The sequence below is a fragment of the Saccoglossus kowalevskii genome, chromosome 21 (genome assembly GCF_978046115.1).
Source record: "Saccoglossus kowalevskii chromosome 21, keSacKowa6.1, whole genome shotgun sequence".
NCBI lineage: Eukaryota > Metazoa > Hemichordata > Enteropneusta > Harrimaniidae > Saccoglossus > Saccoglossus kowalevskii.
Window position 1 is genome coordinate 18,648,032 of NC_140661.1, and position 19,100 is coordinate 18,667,131.

A 19,100-nucleotide genomic window follows, 5' to 3' on the forward strand; every position below is an offset into this window, starting at 1 on the left:
ATATCATAATTTACAATAAACCTCTCCTCCTAGGCACGTGTTTAAATTGAGTGTTCATGTTATGTCATTAACATTCAAACAAAAAACAAAACAAAAAACTGTTGATTTAATTTTTACTCAAGTGGAAACGTTTCCGAACATACTTCCAAGATATATTTAGATATGAACAGGAGTCACAAAAAGTGTGAAATAATAGCAATAATTACCCAAATTTGTTTCCGTATTCTTTCATTTATTCACACAGAAGTCTGTAAGGTATGATTGCATTGCACTTTATAAATCGCCGCCTCTTTTTTCATAGGTAGGTATTTTTACTGAAAAATTAATGAATTGTATCACAAATTGTTGTTTATAATCAGTTCTCTTTTTAACTGATGCTGACGTATTTTTTGTCGTATTATAATTGAATTTTGTGAATGTAATTTGGAATATACCATATTAATCAGTTTGGGAATAACCAATAATTTCTACTTCCGGTTTCTTTGGAGGTTCGATTCTGCAAGCTAGCGCTGTCGGCACTGGCAAGATTCCTTCCAGAAAATCGGTAAGTGATGTTGTGATTATTATTAATCGTAAATTTACGGACAGTATCGATAAATATGACGTATACTTTCCAATAGTGGGTTCAAATTGAAGCAGAGTGTGAGTGGAACACGGCGTGATTGGTTGTTTCGCCGGCTACGGAGTTGAGCGACTCCAGGCACAACGTGGTTTTGCCTCATCGTCGATGTTTCGGACGGACGATGATGTCGAAACCGTTGTATATTCATCGTTATTGCTCGTACCGCATATATACCATTCAACAAATTTTATTAGAACACGATAGTATTCCCCGGCGGCGTGAGAGATGCTTATGATGACGTGTACTTCAGCAGTAATATAAGGAACGTGCAAATTAACCTTGCACTTTTGTAGAAGGGGTGTTATCTCTATCAAGTTGTCACTTTTATATCACGAAATCATTTTAAAATCTCTTGTTTCAAGACTGTTGACGAATAAAGCTAACAAACTTTGTAGAAGTAATTTCCTAGGCATGCCCAATAATTTTGTTGGTACATCCCTTGAGTGATTTTAATTTAATAGTTTTGTAAGGACATATGTATAGGAATAATATCACATATGGTCAACCATTTTGTATGAACACGTGAATGGACCGTATAATAATTTGAGGTGTAATATTATTAAAAAAGCATGGTAAGTCAAAATGGTAACTAAATGAACAAATATTGGGTAACCCAGAATAAGTGTTATGATTTCAAGTTTTATTTTTTTTTCAAAACGAATATTGAGGCTATTAAACTACTCTCTGTAGTGATTTTTACAGTCAATTCATAAAGGCACGAATTTGTTTATGTATATAATAATTCTAAATGTTTTTGACAAATTTTAAATTGACAATGCAAGACAATGCAAGTGTATTCAGTGAATCTTCAATGCAATAATGAAACGAAAATGGAGACCCTAGCCTGGTGGGGGTTAACACAACTCTGTTGAAGACCTTGGTAAAATCTTGAAGTTTGTCAAAATTTGTCCCTGAAATTTGTTAATTGAGGTGATCACACTGATAGTAGATTTTCTCTCTTTACACAGCTCCTCATCTACAAAGTTTCTACTCTGTATTAGGGAGAGAGCATTAGAAACTAGGGGGGCAGAAAAACTATAGAAATTATCTTTTTCTTTCACCTGCCGGATATCATTCCATAATTTTTTTCTGTGCAAATATGTTTTTTTTTTGTCAAGTCTGCCAGATTTTTCAAAGGCACACCCCTTACCAAAACTACATTTATAAATAGAAAAAAATGATTATCTATTTTAAGACTAATTATTCTTCAATGAGAACAATACAACAAAATGTACTAGTACTTTAATACTATGTTCATTGTTCAGCACCCGCCATCAATTACACCTGTACATTGCGCCCTCTATCGATGAAGTGATTATGTGACATAAACATTATTTAGCTTGATAAAATCAAACTCATTGAAATTGACAACAATTTTTACAATAGAGTAATTCTTCCAACAATATAATTCCTTGACGTAATTTGTGAACGTCATTTCATCCTTTAATGTAACAGTATCATTTTGACACGAGGGTACGACTTATAAAAATTGTGTAATCTCATGCTCCTGCTGTTATACATGTTAATAAGGCCAGCAAAGTGAAATAAACATTTCAAATGAAATATTTGCTTAGCAGAACATGTCTTTTCTTCAAGAATGCTAGTAAAAATCGAAAGACGTATACTAATAAAGTGAAAGTGCAGTCGCAGCATATCATGCACAGTCAGCTGGCGCACGTGTGATAATAAAAATAAATACGATATTTACTATATGGGGGCCTCCATCTTGAATCTGGCATAAAACTAAATAAAGAGACAAGTTGTGAAGCGCGTTTTTCACATTCCTACAAAAATACCAATCCGTCACAGCCAAAAGATCTGTTGGGATAATCAACCGCTAACAAAGAATACGTCATTTTTCTGTGGGAAATGTCCTTTGTATGTGAACACCTAATTACACAAAGAACATAGAACACTTTTCCGGGGTATTTAAAACCAAAATTGGCATCTACTGGTAACTAAAAGGCTGTCACTGATTGGCTGCTGAGTTGGAATGACAATTTTTGGTTTTGAATACCCCAGGAAAGTGTTTTATGTTTCTAAGCGTTTCTTAACTTGTCTTTTTTTAGTCTTGTCTCTTAGTTTCATGCTGTATTCAAGATGGCAGCCTCGATATAGTAAATATCACATTTATTTTATTATGACTTGTGCGCCAACTGACTGTGATCTAATGATACTTCAAGATTTCACAACTCTGCGATATTTGCAAAGTAAAGTAAATAAATTCTGCCCTTTCCATGTATAAAGTTGCAGTGAGTTTTTAGCTCCGCTGTCGGCGGCGTCCGTCGTTCGTCGTCCGTGTCAATGTTTTACTTTTTTGACTTCTTCTTGAAAACTACAAGCCTGAATGCTTTGATACTTGGTGTATATGTACCTTGGGTAGACCTCTCTCAGATTTGTTCATTTTGTAATGATATCTTTAATTCTCTAATTTTGGTGAATATTTTTGTCATTTTTAGTAAAAAGTGATATTTTTGACTTCTTGTTAAAAACCGCAAGTCCAATTGCTTTGATATTACATATATAGGTACTACATGTGGAACTCTCTCAGATTTGTTCATTTTGTAATGATATCTTTAGTTCTCTAATTTTGGTGAATATTTTTGTCATTTTTAGTAAAAAGTGATATTTTTGACTTCTTGTTAAAAACCGCAAGTTCAATTGCTTTGATATTACATATATAGGTACTACATGTGGACCTCTCTCAGATTTGTTCATTTTGTAATGATATCTTCAATTCTCTAATTTTGGTAAATATTTTTGTCATTTTTGGTAAAAAGTGATATTTTCAACTTCTTGTTAAAAACCGCAAGTCCAATTGCTTTGATATTACATACATATGTACTACAAGTGGACCTGTCTCAGATTTGTTCATTTTGTAATGATATCTTTAATTCTCTAATTTTGGTGAATATTTTTGTTATTTTTGGTAAAAAGTGATATTTTCAACTACATGTGGAGCTCTCTCAGATTTGTTCATTTTGTAATGATATCTTTAATTTTGGTGAATATTTTTGTCATTTTTGGTAAAAAGTGAGATTTTCGACTTCTTGTTAAAAACCGCAAGTCTGATTGCTTTTATATTACATATATAGGTATTACATGTGGACCTTGTTAATTTCGTGGTGATATCTTCAATTACTTAATTTTGATGATTATTTTTGTCATTTTTGGTGAAAAGTGATATTTTTGAATTCTTGTTGAAAACAGCAAGGTCCTTTGCTTTGATACTATACATATTGTTCATTTTCTAATGATATCTTCAGTTCTTTAATTGAAATGTGCATTGCTAACAGCGGAGCTATCTCAGCCGACAGGCTGCTTGTTTTATATAAAATAATAATTTTGAATAATATTTTTGGTTGCAGGACATGACGCGAATGCTATTTCAGTTGTTTGTTTTCGGATTACTCTATCTTCATTTGGCTATTGCTAAAAAAGATATGGAGCTTTATTGTGGAGGTAAGGCATTGAATATATTTTATTATTTTATTTTTATGTGACATTGATAGATAAATATCAGTACTGTTTTCCTTTCATTCAAATGGTTGGAAATAGTGAAAAAGTGGATATGATGTCACACTTTACCCACAGTCCTTTGCTGGAGAAACAAGATGGCAGACAACATAATAAAGTTGCATAACCAGAGAATGAAAAGTGATATAAAAAAACTGTAAATTGCATTCTCCTACACTTGTAGAGTGTTATGTTGGAGAATTATGTTGTTTGCCTTGACTTCCACTTCAATTGTATTCAAACATAATGTGGGATAGCTAGAATCAAGGAGGGTAACTTTAAATGCTGCATGTGCATAACATGCATGTGACACTGCTTATAATGATGTCATTTCCAACCAACCAATCAAATTGATAACTGACCCTGATGTGATGTTCAGTGTACATATGCATTTGGACCTACCTGAAATATATAGATTCTGGACAATTAAGTTTGTGAGTCTTTCATTGACATGTCAATTCTCAGAAGTTCTTTGACATAGTTACTAATATTAAATATGCATACTAAACAATTAATAAACAGCTAAGAATCTCCTCAGCATCTGGTTGTTTTTATGAATGGATGAAAAAAAAAGTATGCATATAAGTGGCCAGGTGATGAGGGCATGTAATTATCTCGATATTTCTCTAAAATTGATAATATTGTTAGCACCTCTATAAATTCTCGTTCACCAGATTTTGAGATGAATTTATCATTATGATGACTTTTATATAAAAATAATTACAAAAGACCATTTAATTATTAATGGCATCTAAAATATTCAGCCAATAGTAAGTTTTCATGACATCAATGACCAATCAGACAAATCATAGTGAATTATGGGTAATTATGGGTAGTGGTGCAATGATGGGTGCCTGTGTGACCTTGCGACCTTGATACAAATTGCAATTGTGGTGTAAAACTTTTACTGATTTCATTGCAGCATGCTTAGCTTTGGTGGACGAGGTGGAATATGCCATCAATTCAGTTGATCCCAGAGAGACCATCGATGTCGGGTCATTCCGGGTTTTACCTGATGGATCTCAAAAACAGATGAAGGTCAGTAAGTGAATAAAACACTTCTAATTGGTGTTCAGTGGATTTTATAATTCCAAAATGGCTGTTGAAATTTTAATTAGTCAAACCGTTAATGGTGTTACTTCAAGTATAAACAAGGATTGATACGATAAAGACGTGCCACTTTCATGTACGGTGATTTACGATGAAGATACGATGAGAAGAGAACTCTAGCGATTCACAAACGTTTGAAAGTGATCACATATTGTTAACAGCAATCAAACATAGTTCTAACCAATACTGCGGAAATCAAGCAAGTGTTCAAAACGTAATAAAAAAGACGCCGCCACCGGTGCGCGTGGCCCAATCAATTGACTAGCTGTCAGCTAACTTGTCAAACGAAAACATCGACGCGCCAAACTGAAAAGGTTGACGCGCCAAAATAAAAATGATAAACCACGCCCACTGCTTCAAAACAACCTGTTCACGTGTGGTGCCAGACAAAATGAAGTCTAGCAGAGATTTACGGCCGTTTCAAACGCCAACCAGAGAAAATCAACTGGAATCATGGCTCCAAAATATTGACTCTGAACTTTTAAAGTATGTTTCTGCCTTACGAAGGGCTGGATATACCAGTTTACGAGCAATTGCACGCTTAACAGCGGAAGACCTAAAGGACTTTTTTACCGGGAATCCCTACGGGACATAAAAGACTGTTACTTTACGAATCGTCCAAACTGCGTACCCCGATCAAAGTGTGTTTCGCTGAAGATGAAAATGAAGGTGTTTGCTAGCAAGTTACGTCGGATGTTTGCCTTGAATATGGAAATTTCGGGAACACCGCGAATCAAGCATCGACACGCGGTAAACGTAAGAAAAAACGACCGCATCACGACGAGCAGCAAAACGGTGATAGGGACCACGACTCGTGTCAGTTTAAATACTTAAGCCCGGTGGAAAAAATGACAATCGATAAAGAACTGGAAATCAGAAATCTTTCATTGACTGTGTCTAAACTTGAAAAAGAATTGAGCTGTTTGGGAGAGTCTTTTCGACTAATTTCTACACCGATGTTTGATGTACTGTCAAATATGCAACAGCAAATTTCAGTGATTGCCAAACAGCGCGCCAGTAATAGTGACCCACCCAACCAGAACGCCACAACGACAGCAACCAAACTGACAGCGAAACATTCACCTCCACTACCAGATGCAGAAAATGCGGTTAAAAACAAACATTTATCGAAACAGAGTAGTTTCAGTGTCGACGCGTTATTATCATCGCCAACATCAGGGAGCAGTAAACAGTTAGATGAACACAAGGAAATATTTATCGGCATCCATCTATTCAATGTCCCGCCTAGATATTATCCTAGTATGCCATATTATTTTGGTATACAACCGCCTCCAGATGTAACTGTTTACCCAGGCATGAACCAGGAAAGCGTGCCTCCTGTATATAATCCTCAGTTATTTGGAAATAATAGTGTAACAACTCGTAGAACTGTGTCAGATAATTATCAAGTGTTGCACAACCAAAGTTTTATTCATGATGAGACGACGAGAATGACTTATCGTCCCCTTTCAGCCTACAAATATTGACAACCATAGGAAATTTGTCAGTTCAAATACTGTAAATAAGGAAACTAAACAAGCGTCGGAAAACAGTACCACTACTGGCATTGAGTTGACAATAACCAACACACTGGGAAACAAGATGATCCGGGAGATGAAACTAATAGTTTATTAAAATTATATGAATCCGCTCGGATGTTTAGGTGACTTGTGAATACTGACTATATTTTGTTTTCATGGTAAAATATAGTATCATTATGTTTATTATTTTTGAGTTTTTCTTGTTGATTCATCTAAATTGATGAAAAAAAACAAATAAATTGAGCTGACACAAGAAAATATATTTTTTTGTAAATTTTGGACACAACTTTACGTATACGTAGTTGTATCTCATAGTTACAGTAATTGGTGAGTTTGTTACTAAAATTGTTGGCAGAGAATGGACATTTTGTTTGCATAAAGTTAACATAATTGAGAGTTCGTGTTATTTGCTATTATTTTGTAACTTTAGGGGTAACATATTTGTGCTGATGGCAAATAGTTATGATAAGAGCGTTTTGAAAAAAATGAATAAGTATGTTTTCAGTTGAAACTAAAATTGTCAATTTGAAACCCAAAGAGAATTGTTTGCTGGCAGAGCAATAACACAATAAACATACAAATATGACAAAGCATAAACAAAATACATTGTAAAGTGTTGTACAACAGTGCATTTTAACACCAAGTTCAATAAAGTTATTAGTTCAAAATATTTCAATATATCGTTATTTAGTCCCCATATGTGGCAGTTTGGATTGCAGTCGTTTTGTGAAAAATACATTGCTGACATTAATTATTTTTGTCATCTATACATTGTGACCAGGAACATTTTTTTAGTTCATAAGCGTCAGCATTGATATTTAAGAACCCAACAGCTCGGTAATATCCCAGCACATCGGATGGTTTGATTTCTCGTAATGCTTCCAGTATCGCAAGGGAAGATCAATTCTGGCTAGCGCGTTATATTCAGTGTTTTCTTAAGTTTCCCAGATACAAATTCGGGGGAGTAATACGGGTGTATTTGGGGCTTGGGTGTGCAGAAAATTTACATATTCATCGCAATATGCTATGTTAGCGTCCGTGAATTTCTCCAAGGCTACCGGTGTTAGTGTTTTGTAAGTCCATCGGCCGCCTGACAATCGGGTTCGAACTGTCCGCGAAATAGTAGTGATTGAAACATTTTCTACAACTTCACCATGCTCATTGATATGGTCTGCAATAGCACGATACGTTATAGATGGTTGTAATCTTTTCAAAGTTTCGATCAGCTCCAAGTCACCATCACCTAGCTTATGGTAAAAACCTCTGTTGCCCTTGCTTGATCTACAATGAACGGATCGCTGCCATATTTTACGAATGCCCCGATGTTTCAGCACCTCGTTTAAATTTTCTGCCCGTGTTACTCACGTTACTGGCCATGTTTAGTAGTCAGCTGACGAGTTTGATGTGCTCAGAAGCAGTGGGCGTGGTTTAACATTTTTATTTTGGCGCGTCAACCTTTTCAGTTTGGCGCGTCGATGTTTTTGTTTGACAAGTTAGCTGACAGCTAGTCAATTGATTGGGCCACGCGCACCGATGGCGGCGTCTTTTTTATTACGTTTTGAACACTTGCTTGACTTCCGCAGTAGCATCACCGAATGCAGTGGGTGCAATAAAACTGTTTGATCGCATAAACAGAAAAGAGCGAGATTATCGCAGTATTTAAAAATGTAAAACGCACATACTACATTTGGAATGATCCGAGATGAACGCTAACCAGTTGTGTCTCTGACTCACTAATTTGCGTTTGAATTTCTAGAAATTTAGGTTTCGTTTGCGATTTGTAGATCATATCGTAATTCATGTGACCTACTTAAAGCGAGGGAGTCGTCACCTACGCATGCGTCAGATGGCCATAGCGTGTCATTGTTTACAAACAAATGTCTACCTATGAGCCTTTGCATTTTTAGTGTGTGTTGTTATCGTCGCTTGGGACTCGATTCCTGCACGTGCTCAGGTGACGACCCTCCCGCTTTAATTCATGTATGATCTTCAATGCAAATCCCACTCTAGCATTAATATTCATATAACATAAGGGTATGTGTCATTAATATCTACATGTGTATGTAAGGTCGTTATGCTGTGTATATATCGTGATCCCGCGAGTTTCAAACGTGCATCAATCAAACATATTTTAACCAATTGCCGAACAGAACATACTGTTAAAGGGGGTCATTATTCACTGGGTTTTAATTTTGCTTATTTCGCTGACTGGAAAATGCGCTAAATTAAAACCCAGTGAATATGTAAAATTTAGCATAGAACACATTATCTGAATGATGAAACTGTGAAATTAAAACTCTCTGAATATGCCTGAAATGGTAAATCAGTGAAATTTAAACCCAGTGAAAATTAGTCATTTTACAGTAGTGACAGTGGAAAGGTTTGATTACGTAAACAACATCCTCTTCCAACTTAGCGCCCATGCCCGCCCAAACGCCCCTCCCCCACACTTTTGAGGAATTTCCGTGTTCGGGTCATGTTTCACTAAGTGCCCACTTTTCCATACACCCCAAATTAAACTGTCAAATCATTGAACATCGTCTTATTTTTCTGAAAAATGTCAGCGTTCATTGTGACTATGCTGAACAGGTAAACAACTTGCCCTGTTCATGGTCGTGAAAGGTGTTAAATACTTCATCCACACTCAGTTTATCATTTAAAAATTTCGAATCACCATTTAAAAAAAAAATTCAATTAATTCAATTCATGTAATCAAAATCAATACATGTATTTCGTATGTAAAACATTAAACATGTATCTTGTTGTTGTGGTGCACATCATTTTGCAATTTTCTCTGAGATAAACTTTTTTTTATGCTAGCGGTTTTGTGACATTTTTTGAAAGTATGAAGACATTGAATTTTGTTTTTCAATTCAGTGTGAACCATCTTAATACATGTTTGTATGTGCATGTACAATAACAGTAAACACCGAACAAAATTGTTTTGCTTTTAAGTATTAAGCATCCATTTACACCCTTTAGGTTTTTGATCCAGAATTTTAAAACGTCTCTCCAAAAAATTGCCTGGCTGCACTAAAGCATGTCACAAGGATGATAAGTAACATTAACAAGACATATTCTACCTCAACTTTTAAATAGTCATCTCTTGTTATACTGCCCTCACATGGTCATATTGTGATTTACTTTGTTTTCTATTGTCTAGGTACCCTATGCCACTTCAGAGGTTCATTTAATGGAAGTTTTAGAAACCGTCTGTGATCAAATGAAAGACTATGCATTGCACACTGACCCAGACACAGATGAGAAATCATATATGCGATATAATAATAGAGAAAATGAGAAAGATAAACCAATTACATTATCCAATGTTTCGATAAGTGCAGACGTATCAAAGGCATTACGAATAGCTGTAAGTACCAGTTATGTACCTATCGTGTTATGACATGATTTTATGTTGAGGTAATTGACAGTAGATCGTTCCCCACCCTTTGGATTTGATACATGATCATGTCCTTTGGATGTCGAATTTAACACTACTGTTAAAATTGTTATAAAAATTGTCAAATTTGGATTTTTGGGTTCCCTTGTTGCTTAGCTACAAAAGTGCGAGGGGATACATTTATTAGTTCCCGTTCGGATGAAGTCAGAAAACGTGGACTTATAATTCGGTCTCCGTCTGCCTGTGCGTTCGTCTGTGCATCCGTCCAGAGTAATTTTTCAGAATCCTTTGGACCGATTCCGTTCATTCTTTGCATGTGCCTAGTACTTTATGTGGAACATATGCACATGCAGTGGTTTAGCAATTCGATTCAAAATGGCAGCCATCTTGTTTTTTGAAAATGTTGTATTTTGGACATGCTTTGTCAGTTTTCATTCAAATTTGGTACATAGATTATACATGTTAGGATAAATGTCTTCCGACCGTCCGTGCATCCGTTCGTCCGTCTGTGCATCCGGTCATTCGTCTGTCCGGAGTCATATTTGAGAATCCTTTCTTCCGATTCTGTTCATTCTTTGCATGTGCCTAGTACTTTATGTGGGACATATGCACATGCAGTGGTTTAGCGATTCGATATATTGGACATGCTTTTTCAGTTTTCATTCAAATTTAGCATATATTTTAAACATGTTAGGATACATATCCATGACAATTTGTTACAAAATCGGATCAAGGATGGCTGATTGCCAGCCATCTGACTTTTTGGCCTTACTGTTATAATTCCAAGATTTATGTACTATTTTCATTTTGTTTCATAATCAGATCAAAGATGGCCGAATAACGACTGTTTTTATTTTTGGCCATATTACTACCCATGTATAATTTTCATTGATATTTAGTATGTCATAAATGGATACATGTACATGTCAATTCAATTTGCAATTTGATCAAATATGGCCAACTGGCGGCCATCTTGTTTGTTTAAAATGTGATAACTTGGCCATGCTTTCACTTGTGATCTAAGTGTGTTTTTCTTTGCTTTGTCTTAAACTGGAGGGGTCGTCACGCAACACATGTTCGAATTTGATGTAAATAAACAATCTGTTGTATACGCCACTTGGGACACGCTCGCGACAACTCCTCCACATTAATATGACGAGCACAAAGAGAACTTTACAAAATTTAACGAGGACTGTGTCATTTTCAAGACTTGTTGACTTTGATTCACTTTCGATTATCATGAGTTATAGACAGATATTTTGCTATTCCATCTTCAGTTTTGTTATCAATGTATTAATTCTGTATTTTGCCATCACTGTTACCTTTATAAATTTACAAAAATATGGAAAAACATGTTTTTTATTCATATGCACATTAAAGTGTATATAATTTATGCGTGTGATACCTCCGGGGTACGTACAGTTTGCGAAAACATTATGTATTCGCCGACTGTATCCGACTCGATACAAAAATGTTAACACCTTTCTTAAAATAGCGCCCCTTGTAAGTTATCTATTGATATGCTAATTTTGGTATATTCATCTACCAATTGTGTCTGAACTATGCTATCAGTGATTATTTGTTCACTGCCAAACCCAACGCAACTTTTTCACACCTATGGTGGGGATAAACAGATAAATGTACCCCGAACCTGTGGACCGAGTAGTATATCATCGGGTGGTTATAATGAACTGAAGCAAATTGGCTTATTAATGACTAAGAGTTAAGTCACCCCTCTTTATTTTGCTGGGGGCATACATGTATACCCAGCAATGTAGCAATCATGATACTCCTTCATAACAACTGGAACTTTGTGTCTTTGGTTTGTGGAAATCAATCCCACAAGCTTGTACAACTTTTATTGAGATTGTATAACTTTTTATAGATTTCTTTCTACATTTTCTTTCAGTGCGAAAATATAGTTGAGGACTACGAAGATGACATAATTCATTTATTTACAAATAAACAAAACAACATACACTATAAATTATGTGCTGATTCTGCAGGTAAGTTTGTTTGTAAACTAATGTTTTGTTTCTTCCACTGTCTCTGAAACTGTGCAATGTCACTCAACTGTGTTTAATTGCACAATCGAATCGTAAAAATAGGTTCAAGAAGTAAAAACTAACCAATATATTTAAAAAATCTGCTAAACTAGTAGGTTTTTGATTTTTTTTGGGTTTTTACAATTGTAAAATATCCACTAAACAACCAATTCTTTCCACTGGTTGATTTCTGGAAACAGCGTCCTCTATGGTTGATTTTGTTATTTTCCAGAATTAAGGCAGAGAGTAGAAGAAGTTATCTTGAAGTTAAATCATAAAATTAAATTATTTGTGTTTTGTAAATCAGTTATTAATTATATTTTGATGTTAATTTTTCGTGAAATACAGAATTCAGATTTAGCTTCATTAATAATGAAAATAAATTCATGAGATTCTGCTCTGTCACTGTCAACCTGGAAATCCAGTGCAGAAAATGGATAAATATCAGTCTGATTAGTTCTTTTAATAGTTGTAATTTTAGTTATGATCACCTGTATTAAGAAATATTGCTATGTAAACATTTTTATAGAGTTACTGAAGAGTGCACTATTAGTGACAGTATTACTCTTTTGTGTCAGTCTTTATAATTCACCGGTAGGTGCAAAATTTTGTATATTTTTTTGTATTATTTTGTACTTTGTATTTTTTTTTTAATATTGACCTAATAAATATAACTTTGTATTGGCTACACGTCTCAATCCAAATTTAAAAAAAAAAAATTGGAAATGAATATTGCACAAAAAGAGGTGAAAAAAATGTTTAGTTTTTCTACAATCTCATTTTTTTTTAATTTACGGTTTGCATATTTGGCCAAAAGTCCACTCAACTGTTTTTGTTGTTGTACTTGAAAATAAAACTATAGAAACATACACACAAATGAACACATTCAGTTTTAAAAAAAATAGCAAACGCATCACCATATAGTTTTTTCAAAAAAAAACCTTGGACTAGACACAGATCTTTTGGGGGGGGGGGGGGGGCTTTTTGGTTTATTTTTGATTTATGCATATTTTCGAAGTGTACCGCTATGTTCTCAATTATGCAGACTGCAGCTGTTGTACATTTCCACACCATGCATTCAGCTTGTTAATGGCAGTGTTTCCTCGTTGTTCAGCATGACTGACTCGCGCGGATGACAGTGTTTCAGTACTGGCTGATAAATATTTGATGCGCAATCTAATTTTCTATGCTGCATTGCCTTTTTATGCTTGACTTCTCGTGGTCTTTTCTGCAACCTGCAAACCGTCATGGGAGTTGTCAAACAACTAATTGTCCTAGTAAACTAATCCACCTTTTAAAGCACTGTCAAATATTTGTCCAAGTAATTATTATTGAATTGTTCAATTACATCACTTTACAACAGCAGTGATGGTCAATATATATTTAAATCTATAATAACCATCACAAAATGTATTCATAATTTTTTTTTTTAATTGAATTATTTTAAAAAGGATAAATAGTTGAAAGTTCAGTGGTCAGCCTTCATGTTGAAGCATGTACTTGTGTATCACATTTTTTTCAGCCACTTCCATCTTAGTTGCCATGGTAACATTCACGTAGAGGTCTTCATCATTGTGTAGGAATTGCACAGGCATCCGTAAGGAGTAACACTTTGATTTTGATCAAAAAGACAGGTTTTAATAATTTATAATAAAGCGACCAATCAATCGAGCATGGATGGACCAGTACTGTTCATTGTACTAGTGTGCGACTGAACGTTATCACTTTGCATTAAACAATTTACTCTGAGTTTTGATGGTTGTCGTATCAACCAAGGGTTAGTGTGCGTTCTGGATTATTCAATAGTTCCATCGTGAATCTAATTCCTAATGTTTGTGTCTAAAGTCAAAAACAGTGTTAATTTTTGAAATGAAATTTTATGAAGAATTATTCACAGATATACAGTGTATACACCAAGGAAAAATGAAAAAAAATGTTGGACAATTCTGATCAACTTGTCATCAGATTTGTGTTTTTATTTCTTTTTCTTTTTCCACTTCTTTATTATTTTTGGGAAAATTTTGACAAAAGAAAAATTGTTGACAGCCATGTTTTAACTGATGTATGCGATGTTAAACATGAATATATTTTTGGGGGCTGATTTTCAGTACTCACATTTTGAAACTATTCTATTTGTTGCAAATGTTCAATTCTGTTCTTTTTTTTCAGAATTATGCAATGATATGGAGGACACACCACCACCAAAAGATGAACTATAACAACGGAGCGTCAATTTCCACACAATGTCTCCTTGTTGTTTCGCACAATTTCACTATGTCTTCACAATAGGTTGATTGCAATATATAAAATAAAGATTAAATTAGGTCACACTAGCATAAACATAATTGTCATGGTAATTGTTTGAGGGGGGTGCTGGATGCTCAATTAAAAAAAAAATCATGATTTTCTGTGTTTAGGGCATGAGGGTAAAGTATATTGTAATAATTGAGCAATAGTTTAGTCATTCTTTGTAGTGTCTACTTTTCACTTTGTAACTTATCTTGTTGTTTCTTTTTTTCAACGTATATTTTGTATTAATGTTTTTTTTTTATATTGCACATTGTTGATCACATTGAATTATTATTTAATGTGAGCTAAAATGTTTCTTATGTAGGACGTATAATAGCACTCGTTTATCTTTGAACAATTTATAATGCAACTCTGTGCACAGACTATTATTAAATGTCTAAAAACAAAAATTTCATCAAATGAACACAGACTAGTTCTACAGTCCTATTAAATTGTTTTTAATTCACGATAAAAAATAATTCGATGTGTTCATTAACATGCTGTATCAAACAACAGTATTACAGTCATTGCAATAATGGATTAATCACTAAATTAACAATATTGCCAGCTAATTGAAAAGCCATACAGCTGGACCTTGGAATGGACAGTTTGATTTTGGGTCATAACATTATCAAGAGGGGAGACAAGCTATATTGTGGGATGGACATAGTTGTTATGTATATCAAAAATTCTTTTTGGTATCTCAGTGTAAATTTATGTATTTCTTGAAACCAGCTGCTGAGAGAAATCTTGATCAGATCAGGGAAACTAGTTTGTGCTGCGAGAGTAGTTGAAAAGATTGCCATTTTGACAAGAAGCCAAGCATTTAGTACAATTTATATTGTGGAAAATAAAACAGTAATGTACAGTTAGATTTTTTTTAAATGAGTCAGCCATTGATGACTGCAACCAAAGTTAATATAAAGCTGCTCGATTCAGATATCTGCTTTCAGATTTACTTTCAAATAATTGTCACAAAATCCAAAATATTAGCTTGTTTTCTCTGAGTAATACTGTTGAATCTTTCCTTTATATGTTATCTGAAAATGGTACATTATTTCAGTTGAAACTACTTAAAATAAAATCTCAGGTAATAAATAAAGGATTGAGTGTGCCATTTGCAGTAAATATAATGTGTACACTCTTGATAACAGAGGAACACTAAATCAACTGGGTATTCCAGTGCCAACTGGTATGGTTAGACAATGCAGAGGCGATGGCTAAGAAATTTATCATGGGAGGGGGGGAGGCCAATTTGCTGACTATGTTGGTGTCTTGGTGTTCCATCCAGGATTGCAATGTAATGTCGTCAGTTATTATCACATGTTATCAACCCCATGGCAACTTTCAAAAAGAAAGCCTACATTTTTACTATTTAGAACATTTTGAAGTTTTTTTGTTGTTTTTTTTCATTCCATTTGTTGTGAACCTTTGAACTCATTATCTATGCTTGTATCATTCACTGTCCATCTCCATAAACATTCGTATTTTGTACTCTCAATAAAACACTATTTTATCAAAAAACAGTTATGCTTTTATCTTCTTAGTTAATTTTTGTATTAAAAGAAGATGGTTGTTGCACCACGCATGTGTGAGATTTGTGTTGATAAACATTGGTTTTGCCATTGTCCAATACACTCTTGGTGGCATGCATAAATGCAAGTTTTGATTTGACTGCGTGGTCTGAAGTGTTCCAATAATTCCAAGTTGACCATTATTCATTAAGTCAAAATTGTTAGTGTTCAGACTTGCTCAAAGATGCTACATCTGACCCTGAGTTCATTTTTACCCAGTTTGTTGACGAAGGAATAGTGGGCAATCTTTAATATATGTATGGTGTTCTTCAGTTTATGTCTTTTTCTTTTTTTTTTCTTTGACCACTTGAATATTTGTTGTCTGAGCCCAAGCTGCCGTAAGTGAACAGGTCACGTGCCATTTTCTATGACTTGCACCCTCCAGTGACGAAGCGCTTCTATGACGTAAATAGGTCGTTAAAACCGTCGATATGGCGTTTTGATCTGATGAATTCGGTTGAAAATTAAGTTTTTGAGAGATTTTAATGTATTCTAGATTACGAATGAGTATACAACCAAACACAATGGTTGATTTGAACCACATTGCGTTCATACGTAATTTTATTCGTCACCGAATCGCGGGGTTTTCAACAAATCATCAGTCACAGGCACCCGCTGACCGTGATTGCTGATGAAAATAGAGATAACATAGTAAGCGAAACTGCGGATTGGTGTTGGCCATTAACCACGTAGATGCTACAGCCGAATGCACTGACAGTGGCGATCCTATTAGTATGTGTTGCAACTCCGACACCTTCAATAAGTTCAGTCACGAAGCGTTTCTGTGACGTCAAAATACTAAGTAACATGTACTAGTATGAGTCTGCGTAAATCTCCATGCAACGTGGCGCTCCTTCAATTAGCCTGCCTGCGCTAAGAACTCTGGGATGGAAAGTAAGTGTGCGTGTCACAGCGAAAAGTGTAAGCGATTTTGTTCAAATCTTCTGGTCGTGTAGTGATCATTTAAAATAAAGCACATCTTTTAGAAACATGTTTTATTGATGAACGCTCGCATATCAAAACAATATCAGCGCTGCGAACGGCCACTTTGCTCATCGTCGTCATAAAAACTCCCCGTCGCTAGAGGGAGACACTTTTAGTATTGTAGACTAAATTGCCATAAACATCATAACTGAGCACCTATCTATAGCACTGAGTATTGTAATTCTCTCAATAAGATTTTCAATAGCAGATCAGAACAGTGCCAACACTGATAGGCCTTCATTTCAGCCATTTACGTCATTAAGGCTCTTTGACGCTAGAGGGCGCAACTTATAGCATACTAGTATTATATTATTACATAAAATTACTGTGATGTACGATTCACAACTTTCCGATAAGCCAATGATAAAGAATGTCTTTGTAGTAGTTCAGTGAAGCGTTTTCTAGGACGTGCGAACAAGACTGGAGACCAGACACTATAGTGCTAAAAATAGCTGTTATATAGTGGTGCGTCAGTGTGAGATAACTGGCCATTTCATTTATAATATTGCTTTCTTTGGACATAATACAATCTCGATTTGACAGTTCGTAGTAAAAGCTGATTCTGGTATCTCAACGCGATATTCCCCCATCAAAGATGATCGGCATTTTGACATTATGCTTTACAAAAGAAAATTCAATATCAAATCGCTCGATTTTTGTGGCAAACATTCGATCCGCGCCTTCCTCGCGATACGCGAGATCTCACGGAAGTCGTGGAAGTCGATATGGTTTCAGTATACGTAGTCCGATTTTCGTTTCCATGTTGGGATTTTAATTTAATTATTAAAGCGGGAGGGTCGTCACCTGCGCACGCGCAGGAATTGAGTCCCAAGCGACGATAACAACACACGCTAAAAACGCAAAGGCTCATGGGTAGACGCTTGTTTGTAAACAATACAACGCTATGGCCATCTGACGCATGCGCAGGTGACGACTCCCCTGTTTTAATGTTTTTTCTAGTAGGTGTTTTTTTTTAGAACAACTACTGTACTTAAAAATTACGTTTTTCCGATTGCGGAGCGAGCCAATTCTTTCCAGCTTCAGAGGATAACATCTATACGTTCATAGTATTAAAAATATCCTCGGTACCTGTTAGGGGGAAAAAAAACACTTTTCACACAAATACCAAAAAGATAAAAATAAAAAAAAATAGCCATAGCCGTCCGGGGATCAGTGAAGCACACAATATTTGTATACCAGCTCTGATAGGATACTGATTTTTAATTTATTGAAAATTTCAGGATTAAACCACATACTCCGTTTAGTAATGCCACTCTTTCCTGCCTGTACAATTGGTGCCAGATTGTATTTTGAAGAAATATTGGTCAGTTCGACGGCTTGCCTTGAACTACTAGTATATACCTCCAAAAATTGATTGATAATATAATCTGACATTATTTTGAACTTGACTATTTCTAATTGCAGTCTGACAGCTGATCTGTGAGGAACCAAGTCCCCAAAATACACAAAGTACTTCGTTGAGAGATGGTAAATGTGTGAATTCTGGACCGCAATTTTGATTATAAAAACTTTACATCATTTAACTTTACTACACTACTATAAAATCAGAAGATATGGTATGGTAATATAAATTTGATAGTCTATTTTGTTTTCTACTTCAAATAAGTTCATAAAAAACATTCATTACCGCGAGTTTGTCAGTTTAATTAACCTTTGGGGCAAACCTCATTACGTAGACCACTCCATTCACAATTATTTAACACAGTGAGTGTCCAACTCTATAAAAATGAATTTGTCTCTTTACCCCTAAAATTATGTAACAAATCGACATCGCATTGTATACATAAACAGTGAATAGTACACCAAGATGTATGTCAAAAGGTCACAGTTCATCTCAATAACGTTCATTCAGTTTTACCGCAATTGAGCCGTCGACCTAAAGAGTTTTGCGAATATTTCCAGAATAGAAAATAAATTACTGTAAAATGACTAATTTTCCCTGGGTTTAAATTTCACTGATTTACCATTTCAGGCATATTCAGTGGGTTTTAAATTCAC

General features: G+C 34.9%; 1 protein-coding gene across 1 annotated transcript; it reads left to right on the top strand.

Annotated features, from left to right (window-relative positions):
• The first annotated feature begins 450 nt into the window (after positions 1–450).
• Positions 451–16,047, top strand: LOC100366450 (protein canopy homolog 1-like). Its single transcript, XM_002733652.4, has 6 exons — positions 451–544; positions 3,991–4,084; positions 5,061–5,176; positions 9,953–10,159; positions 12,099–12,195; positions 14,404–16,047. The coding sequence occupies exons 2-6, from the start codon at positions 3,994–3,996 to the stop codon at positions 14,451–14,453; spliced, it is 561 nt and encodes a 186-aa protein (XP_002733698.1). The 5' UTR covers positions 451–544; positions 3,991–3,993; the 3' UTR covers positions 14,454–16,047.
• Positions 16,048–19,100: the final 3,053 nt, after the last annotated feature.

Coding starts and splice junctions, on each gene's coding strand:
- LOC100366450 (XM_002733652.4), top strand. CDS start 3,994: ATGACGCGAATGCTATTTCAGTTGTTTGTTTTCGGATTACTCTATCTT. Junction 4,085..5,060: donor TATGGAGCTTTATTGTGGAG/GTAAGGCATTGA, acceptor ATTTCATTGCAG/CATGCTTAGCTTTGGTGGAC. Junction 10,160..12,098: donor CAAAGGCATTACGAATAGCT/GTAAGTACCAGT, acceptor ATTTTCTTTCAG/TGCGAAAATATAGTTGAGGA.